This window comes from Clinocottus analis, unplaced genomic scaffold (assembly GCF_023055335.1).
Source record: "Clinocottus analis isolate CAN_PGR_092001 unplaced genomic scaffold, fCliAna1.0.p SCAF_23, whole genome shotgun sequence".
In the NCBI taxonomy this organism is placed as follows: Eukaryota; Metazoa; Chordata; class Actinopteri; order Perciformes; family Cottidae; genus Clinocottus; species Clinocottus analis.
This window is the reverse complement of record NW_027175965.1, coordinates 1,644,422-1,668,115: the sequence shown is the minus strand read 5'-3', so window position 1 is coordinate 1,668,115 and position 23,694 is coordinate 1,644,422. Positions and strand designations below refer to the sequence as shown.

Sequence of the window (23,694 nt, the reverse complement as noted above, 5' to 3'; positions counted from 1 at the left end):
ATGACAGGAACTGGCAAAGGTGGAGAAAGCCGACGGGACTCCTGAACGCGGTGTAATTAGCGCCGCTCAAAGCGAGCACTCCGTCAACAAGATTCTTGGATACCATGGTGATCTGAGACAACAAATAGCGATGCGAGGGCGTCAATAGGGATAAGTAAAGATAGAAACCAAAACGACCATGTGATAGGTGTGAAACCGAGGTAGGCTTAGGCCACGTGGAACAAAGCGGCGGAAAGTACGGAGGAGAGAACTCTGTCGTCGGCTCTGTTTAAAAAAAAAAAAAAGGTGTCAGACTCCGCTCTTCACTTCGCCACAGTTCAGCTGATGTTTAGACTGCTCTCACTCAGCCTTTTCTCATCAACACCTTCGCCGGAACGAAAGACCGAAAAATAAAAAAAGTCTCCGCTCCGCGTCGCGTTTTCTTCTTACGAGGATCATTCCGAATCCCCTCCACGACCCTTGACCGAGTCATTCCTATTTGAAGATTTCCTCAGAAAATAACCTCTCCAATAAATGGAAAAACATATCTTCTTGCAAATCTATCATGCGATCTGACCTTTTGGGCTCCACCTCAACGAAAGCAGAAAGATGAAGCCGAGGCATGTAGCGGCTCAGCGGCTGCATGTGTATGAGTATTCGCGGGGCAGCATTGACTTTGGCAGTGCTATTCTTACTTCCCCAATGCTAACTGGTCTCCTCTCCTAACATAACAGTATATTATTCTATACTGCCAAGCGTGAACCACAGAGCTCTCAGGGTGGAGAGATGGATGGGACTTCCCCAAATAAACCAGGGGATTAGCCTACAACTGGAGCTGGTCAGTAGCAGCACCGGTGGATACACACGCAAAACATATTACCGATCTGATTTACTACACAGCCTTAGATCAACATACTGTTAATAGCTATAAATTAAAACCAGGTTTTCTGTTCCATTTATTGTCAAAATTTGATTTTTTTTTTGGGGACTTTGAGGTGCTTGTTGATATGATGACCAAATAAGCGTATGACTTGGTTATTTGCAAAAGCTTTACAGCTGATCACTCTTGCCAAGAGACTGTGGAGTAATGCACTGTCTCATATGTCAAAGCAATATGGAGTCTATTTCGCGCCCCTGCTAACGCTAATCCCCCTCTTTAGAGTCGATGTGCGGGTTATTTATTATGGCTAACGACTAAGCTAACCAGAGAGGAGCTCGCCGTGGTGTGAACCGGCTGGCAGACGCAGGCTTCTGTTTGCTTTGCTTCGCGCTGGATTTCCAAAGGGATATTTTTTCTTCCCGGCCGTCCGATTCTGACCTTTTGCTGCGGAACAATGGAGGTCGGCTGTTTATTGGTTGAACATTGCAGGTGTTTATGGGAACTGTAAGAGAAACCAGAAGTGCATTCCTGCTGGGATTAAGTCACCCTGGGCGCAGTGAGAGACAGAGCTCCTTGTTGAATCCTACACAGGGACAGTGAGTCTAAGAGGGAAACTGCTGTTAAGCTTCACCCCTCCATCTGCAGCCCTTCCCAGCAGCCACCAGACTGTCCTATGTGACACGCCACACCGCACCACACCGCGCCACGGAAGGGATTGGCCAGTATGTCTCTTGGTAAGGTGACTTTGGCAGATGCCATTGGAGCAAAAACTACCCCATTAATGCAAACCTCTATTTGTTTCTCAAACACAGGCACACAGCAACTGGCACCGTGGGACGATGAGGTCACAGCTTTTCTTGTGTGGGAGGGGAGGCGAGAGAGCGGTGATGTCAGGGCCACCGACACTGACATCATGGACTTCCTCCCTTGTTAGTGACTAATTATCCAGAGCTACAAGTGGTACTTATGAGGACAGGAGGGGCAGCACACAGGTAATAAATAGCCATTCATCTCTCTCTCCGAGACAAGTGCGTACAACACAAGGAACAAAAGAAAACACGTAAGAGAGACGCAGAACAGAGATGTTCAGGGTGTGGCTGAGAGCAAAGGCGAGAGATGAAAACCTGACACTTTTTAAGTGATGTCATCGGTTTGGTGTGAAATCCCTTGAGAATCAAAGAGAGGAACCAGTGTGCAATTATTGATTTTTTAAATATTTATATTTTTATATCAGTGATATATTTGTGGGTTCTTGGTGCAGTTTTTACTGTTAATATTTTCTGTTGGTGCTAGTTTTTGTCTTTACGTGGTCGTCCTCATTATAACGGTTGAATTCTTATTATTTTGTGCAATTCAGTTTAGTTTTTTACCAGAAAGATCTTTATCGTGGCCCACCACCATCAATACCTTAACTTTATAAACTATACAATGTACTATGATGTTTAATGAACTATTTTAAATTGAATTTAAAAGAAACAAATGTTTATCCATCTACATCTTTTGACCCAAAATACAGAGATGTTATATTTTGTATGAACAAAAAACTTTGCAAAGTGTGACAAATTATCACTAACATATCGTAAGTTTGCGAATGAGAGGAGACCATCGATAATGTTGAATTCAAGAAATATGAATACGGTCTCAAGGTAAATCTTTAGGTTGATTTTGGAGCCTGCATGCTGGGAGTTGTAGTACGCTTCACTCTGTACTTTTTCCAGGTGTGTTGAATCCGTATCCAAGACCCCCATGAGTGGCGAGAAGGTGGATCAGTGTTCTCCCTGTACAGCTCAGCACACTATCCATGTACCTCACTGTGCCGTGTACTGTATAACCTTACACCCCAACTATGACACAATGTGCCATGGGGGTGTTTTGCAGCTCAAAGCATCGAGTGCTCCCTCTGAAGCCCTCCTGTGTGTGACCGAGAGCTCGGCCAAACGTGCTCGGCCCCCTCAGTGCGGCGGCGGCGGGGTCACGGCGGGCCCCGGGGGCCTGGGTAAACACTGTCCAGTCCAGCCAACACAAGCGCCACACTGGGTTGTGCAAGGCAGCAGTGGGACATCTGGCCACATCACAAGCACAGCGTTCCTGCTTTATGAGCAGCGACGGCCGTAACTCTGAGAATAGAAGTGGCGGGAGTAAACCCAATGGCCCGCTGCAGTAATGCTGACTGTGGAAAAAAAAGGGGGGATGAAGACATGAAATGAAGCGAGAGAGAGAGGAAGAAAAAGGAATGGAAAGATAGAAGCAGAGTCAGAGAGGGAGATGAAAAAGAGCTGACGAAGGGCCAAAAGGCTAAGGGAGTGTTACAGAGGGAGCGGAGCGCTTTGCCCTTATAAGGTCATTGTGTGTTTGTGTGGAAAAGGACACAATCATCTCTGATTTCATAGTTTCAGTTTGTTTATCTCTGGAGCTGCAACTCACGATTACTTCCATAATCGATCAATTGATTTATCGTCAAAATCCATATAATGTCAAAAACACTGTGAAAAGTTGTGTGACGAGACTGGAATGAGAGAACGTGTGCCCATTTTGCTCGGGAAATGCCCCGACCAATGGACCAAATATTATTATTGTTTTTAATAGATGTTCTGTCGATGTCCATTGCTTCTCTCGTCATCCGACCGATTCTTTCTCCTGCGTCACCCGTCATTCCCAGACCGACCGGCTCCTCCTAACAAGACGTCGATGGCGACCACACCGTCTCTGCTGCGCTGGCTGTAAAGTGCAGCAGTTCCCACACCTATCTATCTGTGGTAACCCATTAGGGCTTACTGGCTGACCCCTGACCTTGGCCGGGGTCGTAGCCAGGGCCTTCATTAGGGGATAAATCATAAACACCTGAGCGGCTGACCTGGGCTCAGCGCTGGGGCTGCAGTCATGTGGTATTCATTTTGGGTCGCGGCGGCGTGTAAATCGGGTTAAACCAGCGCCTGCGACCCTCGGGGCTCTGGGCACATATTAAAAATGCGACCACAACCGACTTACTATGTGTCAGAATGTGTGCAAGTGTGCGTCAAGGAGTTATGAGGAACCTGGCTCCACCAATAAATGAATATGACTTTATATAGAGCATGTAATTGAATACTTGTACAACATCCAACAATGGTTTACCTTCTGCTTCTCGGTTTCATTCTGGATTCAGCCTGTTGCTCTCACGAGTGAGGTCATTTTTTCACAAGCAAAATAGAGCATTTAGTTTATCAATAGACCATCTGGTAAAACATATTGGCAGATTTTTTTACTGTGAAAAACGAGCTTTTTGACTTGGTGAACTTAGTTTTTCTGTACAATGTATTCTGAAGAAAGTGGTGTTGCTCTTTAACAACTCCTGCCTGATCATTAGAAACAGCAGATAGCAAACAGGAATACTTTAATATTGAAAAAGATTTTCTTGCAGTTTAATGAAAACATTGCTCAGCCCTAATGTGACCTTTCATAAGGCTCTTTGAGGTCTCCTCTATTACTATCAGATGCTCCTCCCCCCAAAAAAAATCTCATTTCCACCATATAAGACACAAAACAACCACAGCTTTGCGGCGACATTGAACAGCAGTCATGCCGTGAGCTTACCTCTCCGTGGGCTCTCGTGGTTAAAGAGGATCCCGTTGACAGCGAACATGTTGTAGGCCTCTCGAAAGTTCACCACGATCCAGTAGGCGTAGAGCTTCGCGGCACCTGAGAGGAGACGTGGAGGAAACAGGGTGACAGACACGTATTAGCGCCAGAAAAAGGGAAGCGATATCACTTCAAACAGTCTCCTCTGATACACAGCCGCATATCTGTGGACTGCAACTATGCACAAGTGGACGTTTTCACACTCGTTTTCACACTTTATTCACAAAATCATCAAATAAGACTTTCATTATTAACAGGGTTCAATGATACAGAGTGAGGAACCGAAGCAGCGAGAGTCAACACTGATCCTCGTTTTGTAACTACACTACATGACACAGTTGAACACAGCAGCATCGCAGGTCATCTTTCAACTTCAGGAACGTGAACCATGGACTCCTGCTGATTTACCAAAAACAGACTTGTACAAAAACGTCTCCCCTCTTTTCCTCTTACTATCTTCCTCCTTCTCTTCCCTCCCCCCTGTGAGGAGGGGAATACCAGAGCAAAGTGAAGGGAGGCGCCCGTTGATTAAGCAGCAGGTCAGGATGTACACTGGAGGTGAACGGAGGGCGCCATGGCCCCGCCTCCCCCATTACAAGTCTAATTAATAGAGGAGCAGCCCTCCTCAGGATGGTATGTGCCTCCCAAGCAGCCTCAGATTGAGTGCTGACAGATGGGGAAAGTGTCAGTGAGGAGAGCATTTAGACAACAGAGAACATGAAACCTGATCGCTCACACACGTGTACAGCCTGCTTGTGAGAGTGTGTGTTTGCGTATGAGTGCGCGTGCGTGCGCGCATGTGTGTGTGTGTGTGCACGTGAGTGTTTGTTGAAAGTGAGTGCCGAGTGCTGTGGATATAAAGGTGTCTTTGTTAAAGTGAGAGCCACTCCAGTCTTCAGTCAGACGCTTTGGCCTCGGGGTGTGTGGAGAGCTCAAATACTGCCTGAGCACTGAAGCCCCCCCCTCCACACACACCTCTCTATTTGACTCACGCAAAAACACACATACACACCAGAAAAAAAAGTGCTGCGATGCATCAAGTAATCTGTGTTTGTATACCCTTACATGGCCATAGGCAATGGTTTGATGAATGGTGCAAGGTAAAAGATGTTAGATAATCTGTGTGTGTGTGTGTGTGTGTGTGTGTGTGTGTGTGTGTGTGTGTGTGTGTGTGTGTGTGTGTGTGTGTGTGTGTGTGTGTGTGTGTGTGTGTGCGCGTGTGTGTGTATCCACATGGATCTACAGTACATTGCGTATGTGTGTATTACCGTAAGGTGAGCGAGGGTAGAAGGGCGTGGTTTCCTTCTGAGGGATCTCCTGGACTTTGCCGTACAGCTCGCTAGTGGAGGCCTGGTAGAATTTGACGGTGTTGGTCAGACCGCACGTCTTCACGGCGTCCAAGAGGCGAAGCGTGCCGACGCCGTCCACGTTTGCGGTGTACTCCGCCAACTCGAAGGAGATCTGAGAAAGAGGGAGAGAGGAAGGGAGATGGGTAAATTATTAGAATTCAATCCTCAGCTTTTCCTGGAACAAATAGAAAAATAATATCGCAGTCTCGACTGTCAGGCCTTGCATTGCCAGTTTGCAAAGTTGTCTATTATGCATGTGTACAGAATATATTATGAGATAGATAGATAGATAGATAGATAGATAGATAGATAGATAGATAGATAGATAGATAGATAGATAGATAGATAGATAGATAGATAGATAGATTCATGAAGAGATACCCTTTTAAATCCTCAACATGTAAATAATGAAGATAATGTAATTGCGAGTAACTCGGGCAAAGTTTCACATAAACCGGGCACAGCCATAAACGAAGGCGGGTTCGGGAACGAGGAAGAGGGGGGGTTCGACAATGATGCAGAACGTAATTGGAGAACGTGTTGTTTCTGGAGTCCATCAGAACCGATCACAAAGCTCATTCCTCAAACCAAACACTCCAACTCCCAGAATGCCTGTTTCCACTGCTGAGAGCCAGGAGGGGAGGGAACCTAATGAACACTTGGGGGGGAAATTAACTTTAAATTAGAAATGGATGTGCGTGTGCACGACTGTGTGCGCGCGGAACGCAGTGTACTCGGGACTGTGTGTGCTTGTGCAAGCGCCAGGTCGGCCTCAGGCTCCAAATCAGGCGTGACGGTTCGAAGCCGTGCTGGTTAGTGGTCACCACACCTGGAGCCAGCGGCATGAGCCACGTCTGTACGGAGGAAACGCTTTGGCCCTTTAGTGCTTCCACGTCGGCGCTGCACACTCAGCCAGATAAAGACCCCTTATTTAAAGCTGGGGGCGAAGAACACTGGGCCTCTATTCCACTCCAAGTCCACACACACACGCGCACACACACACAGTGAGCAGGTTTGATCAGGTTCAATTACACTCAACAGCTCGGTGTAATTACGGGTGACGCTCCACTCACTTTGCATTCTGGCATTTTCATTTACATCATTTACAAGTGAAAGTGAGGGGACACTTTACACGCCGACATATACTGTGTGTCACATTATGGCGTTTTGCACTGCAAACACAACAGGCGCACGCAGGAATGGCAATCGGTATGCAACAGAATCCAATCCAAAAATCACAGCAACCTTAAAAAAAAAGGTCGTTGAACGGATGTACAAAAACTATTATTTACTATTATCAGAGGGAGGTTAGACTGACCAAACTGTCAGCTACATTCGTTTCGGAGCTACTTCCAGGCACAGAAATGTAGAAATAAGAAACCAAATTGTCGCAGATGTAGTCAATCTTCAGTAAGAAAAATGTACAAATGATTTAGGTTACAATCTTTCATCAAAAAAGCAGAGACTTAGAGACTATAGAGCGCAGCAAAAGTGGGTCAATGCCGACTGGTTCTGATATAGTGACTCACGCCATGAGTTGTATCGATCCATTTTGAGCAGACCTAAATCCAGCAGTTATTTGTAATGTTGTATTATATAGACAACATTCAATTTATCAAGGTAAATTTCAGCAAAAAAAAGTCTAAATTAAATAAATCTATTCATAATCCCAAGACAATTCTTTAAATTATTCACATCTGACCAACAGAAAAAACTAAATCCATTATTTAATGTCTAATGATTAACAACAAAAAACTGTTCTGGTTAAATTACGTGATAAGTAAACAATTTCAGTCAGTGTATGTATTTATTGAATATTTGATTCAATCATTGCAGAAGAAGAGCCCCGAACAAACAACCTAGAAAGTGTGATTGTATTAATGTGAGGAACGTCAGACGCTCGAGGCAGATATGATGATTTAGGCCGACACCAGTTTTAGTCTCTGCAGGGGAAGTCGCATGCTTCATGTGTGTCAGGATACATTTATTTGGATTTTGTTCTTATTCTCAGCTCACTTGTGTCACTACACTATCCACCATATTCTCACAACTGAGTATTCAACAACTCAAGTTGCGCAAGTTAACACAGAGGACTTATTTATAATCTTGTGTACATATTTTTTTAATCAGAAAGTTCCCGATTTTGATCACAATGTTGCTCATTTAAGACCATTGCATTAAAGCAGAGTTCCACAACATCTGCTTCTTTTGTAAAATAAAAAATATGGGTTTTGTCACCAAAAAAAGTGTTTCCGTTTTCCCGTCTAAAGCACTGACCGGTATTGAATGGACGTTTTGAAGTCAACGTAAATGCGTCATGTCGGGGTTATTCTGGTCAGGAGTAGCGCCGGAGCATATTGGCTCCTGGAGAAGCCTGAACCTGACAGACAATAGCTGCTTTCATGTTCAGTGAAGGAGAGGGGACAGTCAGAGTCACACAAACACAGACACACACACACACACCATTCCCCCTACAGCAGACATAATGTAATCCAAGCTCTCTCAGGTCCACCTCCTCCCCTTCCTCCCCCTCCTCCTCCACCTCTTCCTTCCTTACACGTTGCTCCTCCTGCTTCGTCACTGCTCACTCTCTCTGGACCTCATAAACCTTATTTTATGCTACTATCGCACCTTCCCGACAGACACCCTCTCTCCATCCTGCTGTCTGTGTGTGAGTCCCTACATTCCTCTTGTTTTTCCAACACCAAAGAGGTCTGCGCGCACACACACACAAATACATGCGCGCAACACACACACACACACACAAACTCTAGGTATCAAAACCAGCTGAGAGGGGCAGGGTCCAGGACGCCTTGACAACTTAAATCAAACAAATTGTCTTAATGCCTCCATTCTCTGTCATTATGTGAGGCAGGGCCTGAGCACTGACGTTTTAAAGGGCAGACGTTTGTGTACACCGCTGTGTGTGTGTGTGTGTGTGTGTGTGTGTGTGTATGTGTATGTGTATGTGTGTGTGTGTGTGTGTGTGTGTGTGCGAGCTTCTGGGCCCCTTGGTGGACCTTGCAGATATTGTTCTGTTCCTGGAAGTCAGCCAGGTTCTGTCAGCATTGGGGGTCCGCCGCCGACCCGGAAAGCAAAAAAAAGCGATCTGTTTAAAAAGGTTCTAAATGTCCAGGATATACGTGCTGCATTCAGTGGTTTCATTTCTTTCCTGCTCACACACGGCCGGTTGAAATGCATGCTTGGAACTGGGGAATGTGACTCTGTGCATGTGTGTGTGCGTGCACATATAGCAGAGTGTTGGTGTGTTTCTTGACAGATGTATAAATATGAGCTACATGTATTCAACCGTGGCCTCCCTCTGCATACCTGCATGGCCTTCCATACAGGGTAATATATAGGCATTAAACTGTATACACACAGTGGTAAAAGAATGTAGAGCTCTACTGTGGATTCAGTCGGAAATGAGCAAGTCGAGAGCACAGGAGCGACATTTCTGAGGTGATCTGAATCGAGGAGATGCACTGATGTGCAACACTTATACGGTTACAAACAAAAAGAGAAACCCGGTGCACATCATTTTTTATCAATTTTAACAATCCTTATGATTGATTGATTAGATTAAAGAATGTTGTTGGATGAGCTTTATAGTATTATCAATATCTTTATTTTACAAATTTATAACAAAAAATGTTAAAAGTATTGGCAATATACCATTAACATGTTCTTATTTGTGGTATTTTCTGGATGATAACTTCTTTTTTTATATAATTTTATTCCCCCAATTTGACTTCTGATTATAAATTATATTTGTGATAAATCTGGTAAAACCTAAATATGAATGGGCACATTAGATTTGATTTTTTTTTAAGTGCATTTTTGTCTGTAAATTTGTGACGCAATGCATTTTTTGTTCTGGTTTAATGTAAAAAAAAAAAAAATACAATTGTGACATCCACAATGTGGATAACCAATTGTTCTATACTTAATGTGTATTATTTATGCACTTTAAAAATGAATATTTAACTGAAAACTAAGAACATTTTGATGAGAAATACTCATTTTAAGGCTATCCTGTGCACCAACTACTCTGGTGCAGACAACATCAAATCGAGGGAAGAACATGCAACATGTAATCCAAATTAATCTACTAAAAATGACCAATTCTAAACCAATTTTATTCAGATTGGTTCTCTTGTTATAACCTGAAAGAATACGGCCTTTACAACTCTCTCTGGTCCGCTGCCGTTTGTTCAGAGGCATCACTCCAGATTAATGACCTCTGTGGTAAACCGTCATCACACCTCAGATTTCACGGAAACTGCCAGAGAAACACTGTACAAAGAAACCCCTTTGTGAGCGTCACTCTCTCCTGATTGTGGACAATGTTGTCAAACACTGGAAAACTGGCACATTCCTGCCAACCACAAACACCCAAATTGAGAAATCACTACGACGCCCTGGAGGTGGAGACAACAGCGAGAAAGGAAAAAAGAGAGGCAGGTATGGAGGAGAAGAAAAACAGAAAGAGACGAGAAGGGGGGAGAGAGCGAGTGTGTGAGCGCGTGTGTGTGTGCGCGCATGGGTTTGTTGGGAAAAACCACAGTCAATTACACCTTTACTCATCACATTTCAGGCCCACTGAAATTAGAGCAGTCGTGCGTTAACAGGGCAAAGACAAACAGGCTGAATTCCCTCCAGGAGAGAGAGGTTTAGACCCGACCTGGCAACCCACGCACCGCCAGACAGACCAATTACTCCTCTTTCATCGTCTCGACTACGGTGTCACTTATCTGCACCATGAAGCCCAGCTACAGACCCCACTTCCCCCAGCGGACATGCAGCATTAGTGGAGCGCCGCTCCTCAGCAGTTGGAGAATTACGTTTTTCTTCCCAGAAATCAGAAGATGGGAATAACAGCTGGGCGTAATTTGTGTGATGATAAACCCTTTACTTTTAATTCCCATCAATAGGAAATGAGAGCTGTGTTAAAGAGATACTACAAAGTAGAAGACGCGGGAATTCATTCAGCATATTAAAGTATGTAAGATTATGTAAATAATTCCCTTTTTTTCATGCCACCTTTCTTTTTGGTCATCTCTATTGAACAGAGATTGGCGCGAATCTAAAAAGGCTCTTTGTTCCGCAAATGAGTCTCTGGGAAAGTTCATGAGAAAATCAGAATCAGAATCAGTTTTATTGGCGTATGTTTAGGCTTACATGGAATTTTCCTCTGGTTTCACGCAGCTCTCATTGGACATAAATACCTATTAAATGACCCAATTTCTTACTTGATTTATTACCTCACTAAACATTGTAAACAGAGGTGAGTTTATGGTCTCAATCGCTAGTTTCACGTCTCCTTCAATTGTCATTTAGTGAATTACTGTCCCATAAAGGGTAAAACAGAAGATAAAGCAGGGTCTGCATTGGGGCGGGACTTCCTTGTGATTGAAAGGTTGCTGCCATGGCGTTGCCCGTGCTCTCGTCTAAGAACTTCCATCCTTTCACAGAGTATTTGCATGAAGAGAATTGTACGTTTTAGTTGATTTAAAGCGTTTTATTCAGCATTCAGTTGTACCCAGTTCCACCAGTAAAATATCTGGAATGGACAACCAGATGACCTAAAGCCTATTCCGTCAATATTGATGAAGTCCATTTTCAAAACCCAAAGATATGCAGTTGACAATGATAAAACAGACGAAAGCTGCAAATCCTCAAATTGGAGAAGCCGAAACCACGGCATGTTAAATGATTTAATCTACTAGTTGATTATAAAATGCCAATCGTGTCTAGTCGATCAACTCATTGATTAATCAACTAATTGTTGCAGCTCTAAAACAGGTGTATATATATATATATATAAGATTCTTCCATACTAAGTTCAAACGATTTACATCATCACTACTGTGTGCGACAAAAATACTAGCATTTCTAGCAAATGTCTAGAAAAATATAGATTAATAATGACAAAGTAAGCTATGCGACACTCAGAAGTCAACACAAAGCCTCAAGCTCTTTGATTTGTCATTGACACATCAGTGAAGAGTGTATGATTGTAGCGCAAAAAATGATTTTCAATGACTCAATTGTTCCATGTTTTTTTTTGCCAGCTACCTGCCGTAGCCTAAGCTACAGTTGCCAGCCCACTTTCCAAACAGAGCTGCATCTCCATCGTCATGTGTTGTGATGAAACCTGAGCGGGAATCTCTTCCCCTCCAGTTCTGTCTTGTTGGCATTGTGTCACCAAGCTCATCTGTGCTTAATCCCACGCACACACACACCTGTTAGAAAAACAAAGTGCGATGTTTTTCCTTGCGGTGTGCCAATTTGCCTTTCCCCTGAAAACAGACACAATGCAACTCAAAGGAGAGTAAGATCTGTACACGGTGAGTGACGGGGAGAGCGAGACAGAGGCATCGATGTTTGGCATTGCATCACCCAGCTGGAACGCGTGTCAGACTTTTGAGCGTTCCCTCGCTGAGAACTTCAAGTTTAAAAAACAAAACAAAAAACAAAGGTTCTCGATAACAACTTCACTCCCCTACTTCCATAGAACTACAGATGGGACTATTTCACGCTGCAGCCACGGATTCAAAATATTACAAGAATTTCTCAAATAGTGCAGTTTACACAATACATTACACACATGGGCAACTTGCCAAGAATTCCTTTGCAAACACAGTCCCTTGACATTTAGGGGCCGTAAGCTTAAATTTAGACACGCTGACACGCGGGAACCATACCAAGCCACCAAAGAACGTGAATTACAAAGTGCACCTGAAGGTAATCCAAACTGAGTGTATTAATAGTCTGTTTCGTCGTGGTTTACTTGACCTGCTTTATGGTTGGGCCGGTCAACTGTATCAGTTTACAGGAAATGGCTATAATGAAAAAGATGCTTGTCTTTGTATACAAAAGACTTTAAAAGGCTTGCATCTCAACAATTCCCCTTAGAAGACATCGAGTCAAACATCTCGACTCAATGCAAAAGCTGATATTATAATGTCCACAAAGGGTCTGCATGAAATGAATGGCATCGTCTGCAAATGTTCGCAAGCGTCCAGGAACCCAAAATACACAAATGAAAATTGTCCAATGTGAACGTAATTCCAAATGACTGTGGGCTGGTATAATAAAGTCTTAGGAGCCACAGAAACTAAAGCAGGAAAGTCACTTTTATGGAGCCAAAAAATTGCATTGTCAATGCTTTTGAAGAACTCTGAAGATTAGGCAAAAAGAAAAAAAGGGCTTTACTGTTTGTATGAACGCAATGAGGCCTGGTGGTTTCACATTGCAATTATGCGAACGCACTGAAGAACTACTGTATACTTACATGAAGCTGCTGTAAGTTGGAGCAGCCACAGGGTTTTAGTTTGCTTAGTGAACAATATTTAGCAACGCAAATCCTAGTTCATGGGGCCAGGAACCGGCTACACTTGGGCCTTGGTTCAAATCAATTCAATTCATTTGTAAATTCCAAAAACACAAATTTGCCTCAGAGGGATTTACAATCGATAGAGCATACGACATCCTCTGTCCATGGACCTCGCATCGGAAAAGGTAAACTGCCCTAAAATAAAACATCCAGTATAAAGCACAGGTTACGTTCCTGAATACCTGAAATTGGTTCCTTAAGCACTGTACACGTTACAGTTGTGGAAACAAGCCAAAGGATTTCTTTTCCAAAAATAGAGAAATTGTTTCATCCCGTATTGTATTGCTTTTACGAAAGAATATTCCTCAAATTAGAAAGAATTGTTAAAAGTGACACGTCTTCACTCTGTGAAACCACTAATTCAGTCCTATTAAAGTTTAACTTTATTATGAAAGGGATGAAAATGTCAACTAATGTGTAACTTGGCAACCAGTTTGGTTTTCAAAAGAGATGTTCCCCCTCATTTACTCTGGTGTTTCCATGATTGTGTCTGTTCACTGTTGAAGGGAAAGAGACAGTTACTGAATATGAAGCCAAAAACTAAAATGTTGATCAAAGAGAGCTTAAAAGATACCATTAATGAAATAAACTTAAGTACCTTAAACTTGAAGACAAATTGAAGGTCAACATTCATTTTCTAAATCAAGGATCTGTCCGTGGCACGACAAGCATCCACGCACTAACCCACTCACCCACTCACCCCCATGTTCACTCATCACTGCGATCATGTCTTAATCTCAGTGTCTTTGTGTCTAATTACAGGCGAACAGATGAGGTGGACGTGAGAGAGGCAGATGAAGATGCAGAAGCACACGTGTGGAGGAGCGCACGCGGAGGCAGCGCACGTCAGGGCAGGTAGACCGAAGGCTGCCGATCGGCTGTCAAACGGAGGATTTAAGCAGTCGAGTCTGGAAAGTCTCCGTCTGCCTCACGGCACTCCACTCGACCTCTTTTGCCACCGCCGCCGGACACACATCCTAATACATCATGTTTCTTAATACATCGTGTTTCAATGAAATTGACGTAACGTTATTAAAGTAAGAATTATTTCTTAGCCTCTCTAAACATTGCTGGTTGTTTGATGAAAGTGGCAATGCATTCCTTTCGTTAATGACCCGAGTTTCTGGAAATTCTCTCATTTATTTTGGTCAAACAAAGTTCTTTGGGATAAAGTGATGATACATGGTGAAGAAGATGATTATGAGACAATTGTATCCGCTGAATCTGTGAGCCTGATAGTGAGCTTCAGCTCTAGTTCAGCTGTCCCCCACAACTTTACTGTTTAGCTTCATTCTCTCCACACTATTTTCTTTCACAGCTATACATCTTCCAAAATAAACATGAGACCACTAAAAAATTTTTTAAAGGCATTTGTAGTGGGGGAAAGCGATAAACAAGAAAAAATCTGATCAGGGATTATTTTTAAAAAGGTGTTTATTAGGACAAATGCATTCTTCCTTCGGTGTTGGTTAAGAGCACCTGGAAGGGAAACTCAGAAAAGTAAATCAAGAAAAGAGGAACCCTTTCAATCCTGCCTTTCTCATAATTGCGTGATCTACAAACAATTAATCACCCCAGACCCCCAAATAAAACATGTAAACATGGCCACAGGTCTCACTGCAGCGGGCTGCGGACATGATTATTTCTTATTATTCTATTTGTTATCCCTTCAAATTGTTGCGTCTCTTCTGTCTTTCACTTTTGATAGACCGCTAATATATTATGTAATGACATATTACATAACAGAAGAGGGACCTGATGATCTTCTGAAAAAAATCAAAAACTTCTCCAGGACACACATGAGAGACAACTGAACACCATATAATGACACCAGCTCCCTAAATGAGAGATAACATTTTATGTCAGTCCGATTCCCCCTCCCTCCCTCCCTCTCAGGTCGTTTTTCCCTCACACCTTTTATCAGCTGACCAGGACCAGATGACTTCAAAGTGAGCGCTCAGAGGAAGAGGTGATGAAGGACCTCCCACATCTGAGACCCCCTGCCAGGACCAAACTGATCCCCTTTACACTTACAGCCCCCATCTTTCCTCGCTCACCTTACACCGCCCTCCCCCTCAAATCCAGCTGCTCCATTTGGCTGTAATCGACACCCAGCCTCGCCTCCTGATTAGAGAAAGTGGGGGTGGGGGGAGGTAAAATTTGACAAATTGCCACATTCTTCTCTACCCATTCCCCTTCTTCCCCATCCCTCTGGATCCTCCTTTCCCCTCCTCACACACCTCAAGTCCCCACTTCAATCTGGCAGCACCCCTGTCGACCCCCTCCAACCCTCTTCCTACCCTGCACCACTCACTTGATGAATGCTGTCCTTGTGAGCAGAGCAAGGCACGTGCACACGCACGCACGCACGCACGCACGCACGCACGCACACACACACACACACACACACACACACACACACACACACACACACACACACACACACACACACACACACACACACACACACACACACACACACACACACACACAGTGTTGCTTGCATGATCCTTAAATAGAAGTGAAGTTTGGGGACCACCGCCCCTGCAGGTGCTACATCTCTTTGGCGTCTCTCACACAAACACACACACACACAGACACATGCACACACACACACACACACACACACTCCCATAAATAAAGACGCAAACCACAGCCGGCCACAATAACGCATACTTGCACACACTCTGGCTGCCCTGGTCGCTGTCACAGAGCCATGTGACCAAAACGAAGCCCAGATTCTGATCCAACATTGTGCCTGATTTACACAACCTCCCTCTCTTTCTTTCTTTCTCTCCGTTTCTCTCTCTCTGCTGCCCCACCACAAACCCCACAATCCAGTCTATCCCGGCCCACCCAAGACCCCCTGGAAAGGAGCAGCACAACAGCTGCAAGTATGTGTGTTGTAGGGAACGGAGCGAACGAGCAGGTTATTACATGGTGCCTGTTCAGTTATAAATACCTTCTCGTCTATCTTGCAGAGTCACTGGAAGTGACTCTGAAGAGAAGTTTACGGGGGTCCAGTGTGTTGTCAGGGATGCAAACGATTCTGAGGTTAAACACACACACACATATGTGTGTGTGTGTGTGTGTGTGCGCGCGCGTGCGTGCGTGCGTGTGTATATATATATATATATATATATATATATATATATATATATATATATATATATATATATATATATATATATATATATATATATATATATACACACACACATACATACATACATATATATATAAACACATATATACATATATACACACACACCTACACCCACACACGGTGGCGAGGCCGAGCAGGAGACCGACCAGAGGACGGTACACTGGAAAATAAATGGGTTGTATTGGACTTCTCACCCAATTTCAACATCACGTAAATTAGAAACCTGGTTTCTGTAATCCAGATGAGGGGGGGGTTAGAGGGAAAAAAAATAACTTAAGGTAAACTTATTATACCGGTTTTATGAAACTTTAAACCACATTGCACAGTCCTCCATGTGTTATCATCTTTTGTTAGATCTTCCATATGCTTTTTTTTATACTTGCACATGTGCCTGGAAAAGACTTCAAAGTGCTTTCTTGTTTTCAAAATAATCTAAAACAGAAATGTGAAGTAAAATTTAAAGTGACACTCTGCAAGACTAAAAAAGATTTTGTCTCCGACTGCTCGGACTTGTACGATATTGACAAACCTTTGAAACTTCCCCCCAAAAAAAAGTGTGGTCAATTCTCAAAGTCTAAATAAGCTGCTTTCCATTCCTCAACGGTAACATTTTGCACTACGGTGTCTAAAAATTCTGACATGAGCCGGACTCGACTCAAACTGACAAGATGCACGCAAATGCTGGATGAAGTAAGCGGCAGTGGGCATCGACGTTGTCCTCCAGTGACCTCGTGTCTAAACATAAACATAGAGAGAGCGGGGAAGATAGTCGTCTGGTGGTGATCCAGAGACCTGGAGGAGCCGCCCAGCGCCGCCTGGCACGCCACTACACACACAAACAAGCAAAGAAAGACCAGGGCTGGGCGAGCCACCTTTGCCTCACTGTCCCGTAGGTGCACGTTTGTGACCGTGTGTGTGTGTGTATTTGTGTTGTTCTCGCTTTCGTTACTATGGAAATAGCTTGTCTGACAGCCAGGCCGAGTCATAGAAGATGGTGTGATGTAGGAGTGGCCAACCGTTCCCGAACCGTCGCACCAACCGCTTTCATCTGGAGCGGATTAGAGACATTAGCACTTTCTTATCTCTCCGCCTTCCTCCACGTCTTTCATCATCTCCCCCTTTTCCTGTCTCTGGCCTCCCACAAAACACCCACCCACCTTTACTTCTCCAGCTTTGTACCAATGCATTCTTAAAATACTCCAAGAGGTAAAACTTATATATATATATATTTTTAAAAAATCAGCCCCTGGCTTGAATTTTCATATGAGCGCCAGCCAAGTTAACTTTGATCTGTTTGAATGCACAAAGTATTCGGCTTTGTTAACCAATAGAGCAGTTGATGAATCACAGCCCTGGCACCGGGTGTGTGCACATACACGCACACAAACGCACACGGGTAATGCGCATCATAATCACAAGTGGCCCGACCACAATATCTAAAGCGAGCCGTGTTTGTGTGTGCTGTCGGTGGAATGTGCAAGAGGGCTTACGGATATTACAGGAGCGCTCGCACAAAGGCTAAAATTAACTGAGCACTTATAAATAAACAAGCACACGCACGCACACACACGCACACACACACACACACACACACAGACACACACACACACACACACACACACACACACACACTTACTCCCCGGTAATCCCCATTAATACCAGTCATCAATCTTGAGATGATGGCCCCTAAGGCTGTCCTTTTCGGGGAAGAGACAGGGCCGCGTGCTCAGTGGGTAGGACGTGCTGTAGAGGCCGGGTCGGGGTGGGAATTCAATCTCTCACAGCGATCTCTATTAAAAATGGCTCCAGGTGGCCGATGGGTTGGACACCGGTTTGAAAAGGCTGATTCCTCATGTCACAATACAGGGACAAGGTTTGGCGCAATGGGCAGGAGTAAGCTCGGTCAACTGAGTAAACAAACTGCACATAACAACGTTTTCTTCTTGGGCTAATAGATGACAAAGGCAACAAAGAGACGAGGCTACATTGTTTTCTCTTTTTTCAACAAAAAAGAAAAGACTAAGGTTGCTTGCAGCGATGAACCAACAGAAATAGTTTTGGTTCTACTGTATTCTTTCCGTCTCAGCGCTCTGAGCTCTCGTCAACCACACGAGCTCCAACGTCGCACGGCTAAAGAGGTGGATATTGTGTTTCGCATTTAATGGAGAATACTAATTAAAAAAGAGCTGAAAATAGAGAGAACAATAGAGCATGTGGACAAAGAAAAATGTGTGCTTATGTTGCCCTTTACTGCTAAAGGTGTGCTGTGTGTCCATCCTCTTCATCTGAAGTTCCTCTGCTCCCCAGTTTTAGTGCCGAGGTGTTATGAAGGAACATGTTGAATGTGGCTAATTACTGGTGACAGATTTGCTGTTGATTACTAACGTTTAGCTTGTAAGCTCCGTCAAGCGCTTTACACAGCTGATGAGCAAACAACACGATAAACGAAGGACAGAGGGAGGCAGAAGCGAGAAAGGTAGAGAGAGAGAGAGAGAGAGAGAGAGAGAGAGAGAGAGAGAGAGAGAGAGAATAGTCGACCATTCACTCAGTCAGACTTATTGTATCATTTAGCCCAAAAGAATGAAAAAAAGAAGAAAAAAAATATGGTTTTACAGACATTTGGTCTATTTTCAAATATATTAAAATGTCTGTCCTAATTTATTGTCTATCTTTCTTAGTCGCTTCAGTCAGAAAATATCTTGTGATCATGTTTAATACCATCAATGATTTTGTATTAGAAATTAGCTGGTTATCTCTATATGCCCTCAATATGACTCGTCTCTCATCGTTTAAAAACGACCATCTCCCTCTGTCACTATTTAGATCATCACTATAGAGACGTTACTGTCTGTGACCTTAAATACCAGCAAAATATTATGAGCAGAAACTCATGATTCACACTTTTACACGCACACACTCAAACACACACACAGGTTAGCAGAAGACAATTGTTCGGGTTCAAGTCCAGCCCGCCTCTCTCAACAGAGCGGGAACATCGGAGCAGAGGTCGGCATGCCGGGTCGGAGTGGCCAGTCTTTGAAGGAGGCCTGTGGCGGGGAATGGTTTTCGGGAAGGGGAAGTGCTCTGCTGGAAGTTCTGGATATCAATGGAAAGGCTTTCTTTCTGCCACACTGGGCAAGAAAGTGGCTGTGCTTTATCTTCCACTGTTATCCCACCGCCATGGAAAGACAATGTCAAAGAAACTTGGGCCGGGAATATTTCCAGGAAACAGCCTAAAACAACTGCACTCCCAAAACAGGAGGTCGCTGGTTTGAAACAGAGTCGTGAAACATTATGTATCAGGTTTAAACTGCAGTAAAACACGGTAAGTGACTGAAACGTGACATTGTTGATGTGGAAAGAACACAAACTAGATACAGTCGGTGTGGCTGAAGGACAGATGACGATCAGCCCACAGGAGAACATGGAGGAAGAAAGTCTGCTGACCCGAACTATCCCACGATCCAACAGCAACCTGGCTTAACCACAAGCACAACCTCTGGCTATCCAGCTGTTTGCTCCAGAAAATATCACTATATTCACACACACACAGACGCACAAACACACACACAAACCAGCAGGGAGTTTGAAACCTACTCTCAAGTTACAGATAAGGTTGAAATGTGCTCTCTCTCGGCAGTGGGTCTGACAATGGCTCGTTCAGAAAGTCAAAACACAGTGGACATACATTATGGAGCAGCGATCCTTGGGATTAGTAAAGGGGAAACTGTTGGTACAAAAGATAAACAGACCACGGGAAAATAAAATATAACATGCAGTATCTGGTGTGCGCTGGAGGACATTTTATGACTTTGTTTTACTGTTGTGCGTTGCCCCTTGTGTGATGTTTCACTGTCCCGTGAGATTTTACTTGTATCCTGCGCACGGACTGCAGGTGTTAACCAGCCACTTGGCAAAATCTGGTTACAACATATACATCACCTTAATGTCAATGTATGTGCACAATAACAAATAGCCAATTAAGTGACATCTGGAAGAAGCTTTTTCCAGCATTCAGAGTGAAAAGAGAAAATAATGTATTTAATAGTTTCTGCCTATTAAAGTGTGCTTCCAAGCTGTCTTCTGACAATTTGTCCTAAAATGATTACCCCGAAATGTTCAAGACCGATGAGTACTTAAAAACGGAGTTCCTTCTCTCTTAATTAATCTAAAAACATTGGATAGCCCCAGTGCATCAGCTGCAGTGAACACACAAAGACTGTGACCCTGTCATCACGAAGAAAGGCGTTTTTAAATCGCCGCCACACATATCAGGGCTCACTTTCCTAATGAGGCACCGGTCCCCCGTAATGGCTTTCAGTCACTCTGTGAATCACTCACGACTCTAAATGTGGATCTAAACTGTGGTTGACCCAACAATGTGCCACGGATACACAATACACCTGAAGATCTTGTATTGTGGGAAAAACGTATGTCGAACCATATTTTTTTCTTTCATTCTGCGCTCACCAGTAAGCTGCACCGACCGGATCACTTTACGAAAACACAAGTGCACACATATCTTGTGTCTGCCTCCGCCCATTTCTTGTTTATCTTTTCACAGAGTCCTCTGTCCTCACCTCCTCCACCGCCGCCGCCGCAGAAGCAGCAGCACCCAGAGCAACAGAGCGCTCTCTCCTCTCAGACCTCCGACTTCCCCCGGCGAGGCTGACCACAGCCTGTCCAGACCCGGGTCGCCTTACCCATTTACCGCGTGGGAGCGGATACCGGCGCGGGCTCACAGAGACCCATTCAAAGCCCCTGCATATGAAATCTCTTCCTCTGCGGCGATACCTTACACTTCATCTGCATATTCACATATTCGGAACGAGGTGCTCCTTTCCTGTCTGCGCGAGATAGAGGGATCGCCGGGCAAGGGCCGAGTCTGTGTGTTTTTATTGGTTTTCAAAAAGGGGTTTTGTGTCACCGAGTCTTGGTAACCAACCAACTCCTCAGGCCGAGCGGGAATCAATAATGAGACTTAAATGATGTGCGATGAGCTAGATATTCAAAAAGGCAAGATATTAAGACTAATCATGCACGTCTATCAGGCATAGATTTGATCTCGGAAAGCAATAAACAAAAACATTGCAACTGTAACTGCCATTTGAGGAGTTGTGCCCAGGCCTGCCCATCAGATAGCTGTGACGGATCACATCTCAGCCCGACAGCAAGTGTCAACACACGTGGTCGAAAATGAGAGCCGCTATTGTCCGCCGATCTCCCACAGCAATTACACGAGAAAGCAAACAGCATACCTCGACGACACTCGCGGGGCTCTGCCAATTGAGCCCTGGCAAGCCGCCCGGCTCGGCGAGTCACCGGCACATCGGACTTGATGGTTTTTAATAGTATGTTTTCTTTGCTGCCGCGTGTGGAAAAAGCGTCCGTAGTGTCGTTGGAACGCGGAGCGACGCAGCATTCCAGGCGTGTACGATCTGCCAACACGTACGTACGCCCGCCTGCTGCCGATGCCGTCAGCTTCTCTCACTCGTGTTCTTCCTCATTAGGGTCACTGGGTGTGAGATATGACAACATTGCAGATGCCTTAAATGTCTTGGCCCGTAAAACCAGTACAAGGTTGCCTGTGTGTTGCAAATTTAACTGGCAATTTCCTCATCAAGAGTGGTTAAAAATGGCCACCGGCCTGAGCCTGGTTTGAACTATCTGCTCTCCCTGAAGGAACATTAGATTTACTCCGGGACTAGACAAAGGCTTAAAGTTGTTACTGCACGGTACATAAATACAGTGTTTGAGAAAGAACCTGCACAATAATTAAAGGAAGATCGCACACGCAAAATTGCAAAAATACATTGTTTGCCTGCTGGAGAAACGCCTGTAAGTGCTGGTCCAGAGAAGGTTTCTGGTTTCATGTTTGTGAATGTGTTCTTTTCTTTCCAGTTCCCATTGTCATGTCACTTTTTACTCAATGTAAATTAGGGTCTTTTTCTTTTTTGGCATTGTTTCCGCCATTTTTGCACGTGCACACATTCTCTCACTGGAGACTGATAAAGGCGGTTGAAATGTTCTTCTTTTTGTTTTAAATTTAAAACAAATTAAAAGCAGCGACTCAAATAGATGTGCTTAATCAATATAGAGCTCATGTCTACATTGTTATTGCTGATTATTTGCCAGTTGGGTAATAAGGAAGTAAAAAAAAAAAGGCTGAAAGTAAGGTGTTTGCAAAGTTTAGATTTTTTAAATCGATTTATTATTAAATTTCCTTAATTAAAAAATAAATAAATGGCAGTTGCTGTTCTCTAAATTCCAGATATGCAACAGCTACAATTAAATATTGCTCATGTCACTTAACACCGATTTCAAAATGCTTTTCATGCATCAACAACAATAAATCTATTCCACTGATCCCTCAATATTTGTGAGGTAGTTTGGAAGTCCTTTTCTTCTAATCCTTATTTCATTTCAACACATAATTTGACATCACATACGCTTTACTTATAACTCGAGATTAAGGTTCAAATCTTGTCACAAAGTTTGTTTATTTATAATTTGATTTGATTTTAATGACAGAAAAAAATCTAATACTTTTTACTTTCTTAAGTATGTGGCTTCTCATATTATTATGTATCACACTGACATTCTTTGCGTGACTGCATATTAAATAAAACTCTTCCCAGAAACCTCGGCCTCCATAAACTACTTTGCAAAGAACAAAAATCCCACAACTTCCTCCCAAAACCCATTGTTTGCATTTTTTTGTGCTGTGCTGTGCGAGTGGTCGGCTGCATGTTGCCTGCAGTTTAAAGAGTCACACTGACTCTAAAATAATACAATCAAATTCATACAATCATCTTCCCTGAAGCAATGTCTTAGCGAGTCTGAGCACGGCAGAATGACAGAATCAGTGGCGTGCCAATTCTGTTGCGAATAATAAGGCAACACTAACACGGAGCGCTCGTTTGATTTCAACAAGTAGAGTTGCATCCAGACTGTGATCCAAAAATCCGCAGAAATGAGGAACAGTAGCGGTGAGGCTTCACATGTGGTTATGATGGGCCATATTTTCTTGCTTAACCCGCAAGTCAAAGTCAATAAATGAGAGGAGAACCAACTCGAAAACAGGCCGACAACGATACAGCTAACTATGTCACAAAGTGTGTGTGTGTGTGTGTGTGTGTGTGTGTGTGTGTGTGTGTGTGTGTGTGTGTGTGTGTGTGTGTGTGTGTGTGTGTGTGTGTCCCCAGGGCAGTGAGCTTGCTGACTGACACACTGGTAATGTCTTTGAGTCTCTTGAACCTACACACACCGAATGAACACACCTGAGAGAGGGAGAGGGAGATAT

General features: G+C 43.8%; 1 protein-coding gene across 1 annotated transcript in view; it reads right to left on the bottom strand.

Annotated features, from left to right (window-relative positions):
• Nucleotides 1-23,694, bottom strand: part of gmds (GDP-mannose 4,6-dehydratase) — a 134,447-nt gene that overhangs the window by 86,618 nt on the left and 24,135 nt on the right. Inside the window, exons 5-6 of the mRNA XM_068589832.1 lie at nucleotides 5,746-5,938; nucleotides 4,433-4,537 (exon numbers count right to left, since the gene is read on the bottom strand). Of these exons, the coding sequence (XP_068445933.1) occupies nucleotides 4,433-4,537; nucleotides 5,746-5,938 (298 nt within the window). The remainder of the gene's footprint in view (nucleotides 1-4,432; nucleotides 4,538-5,745; nucleotides 5,939-23,694) is intronic.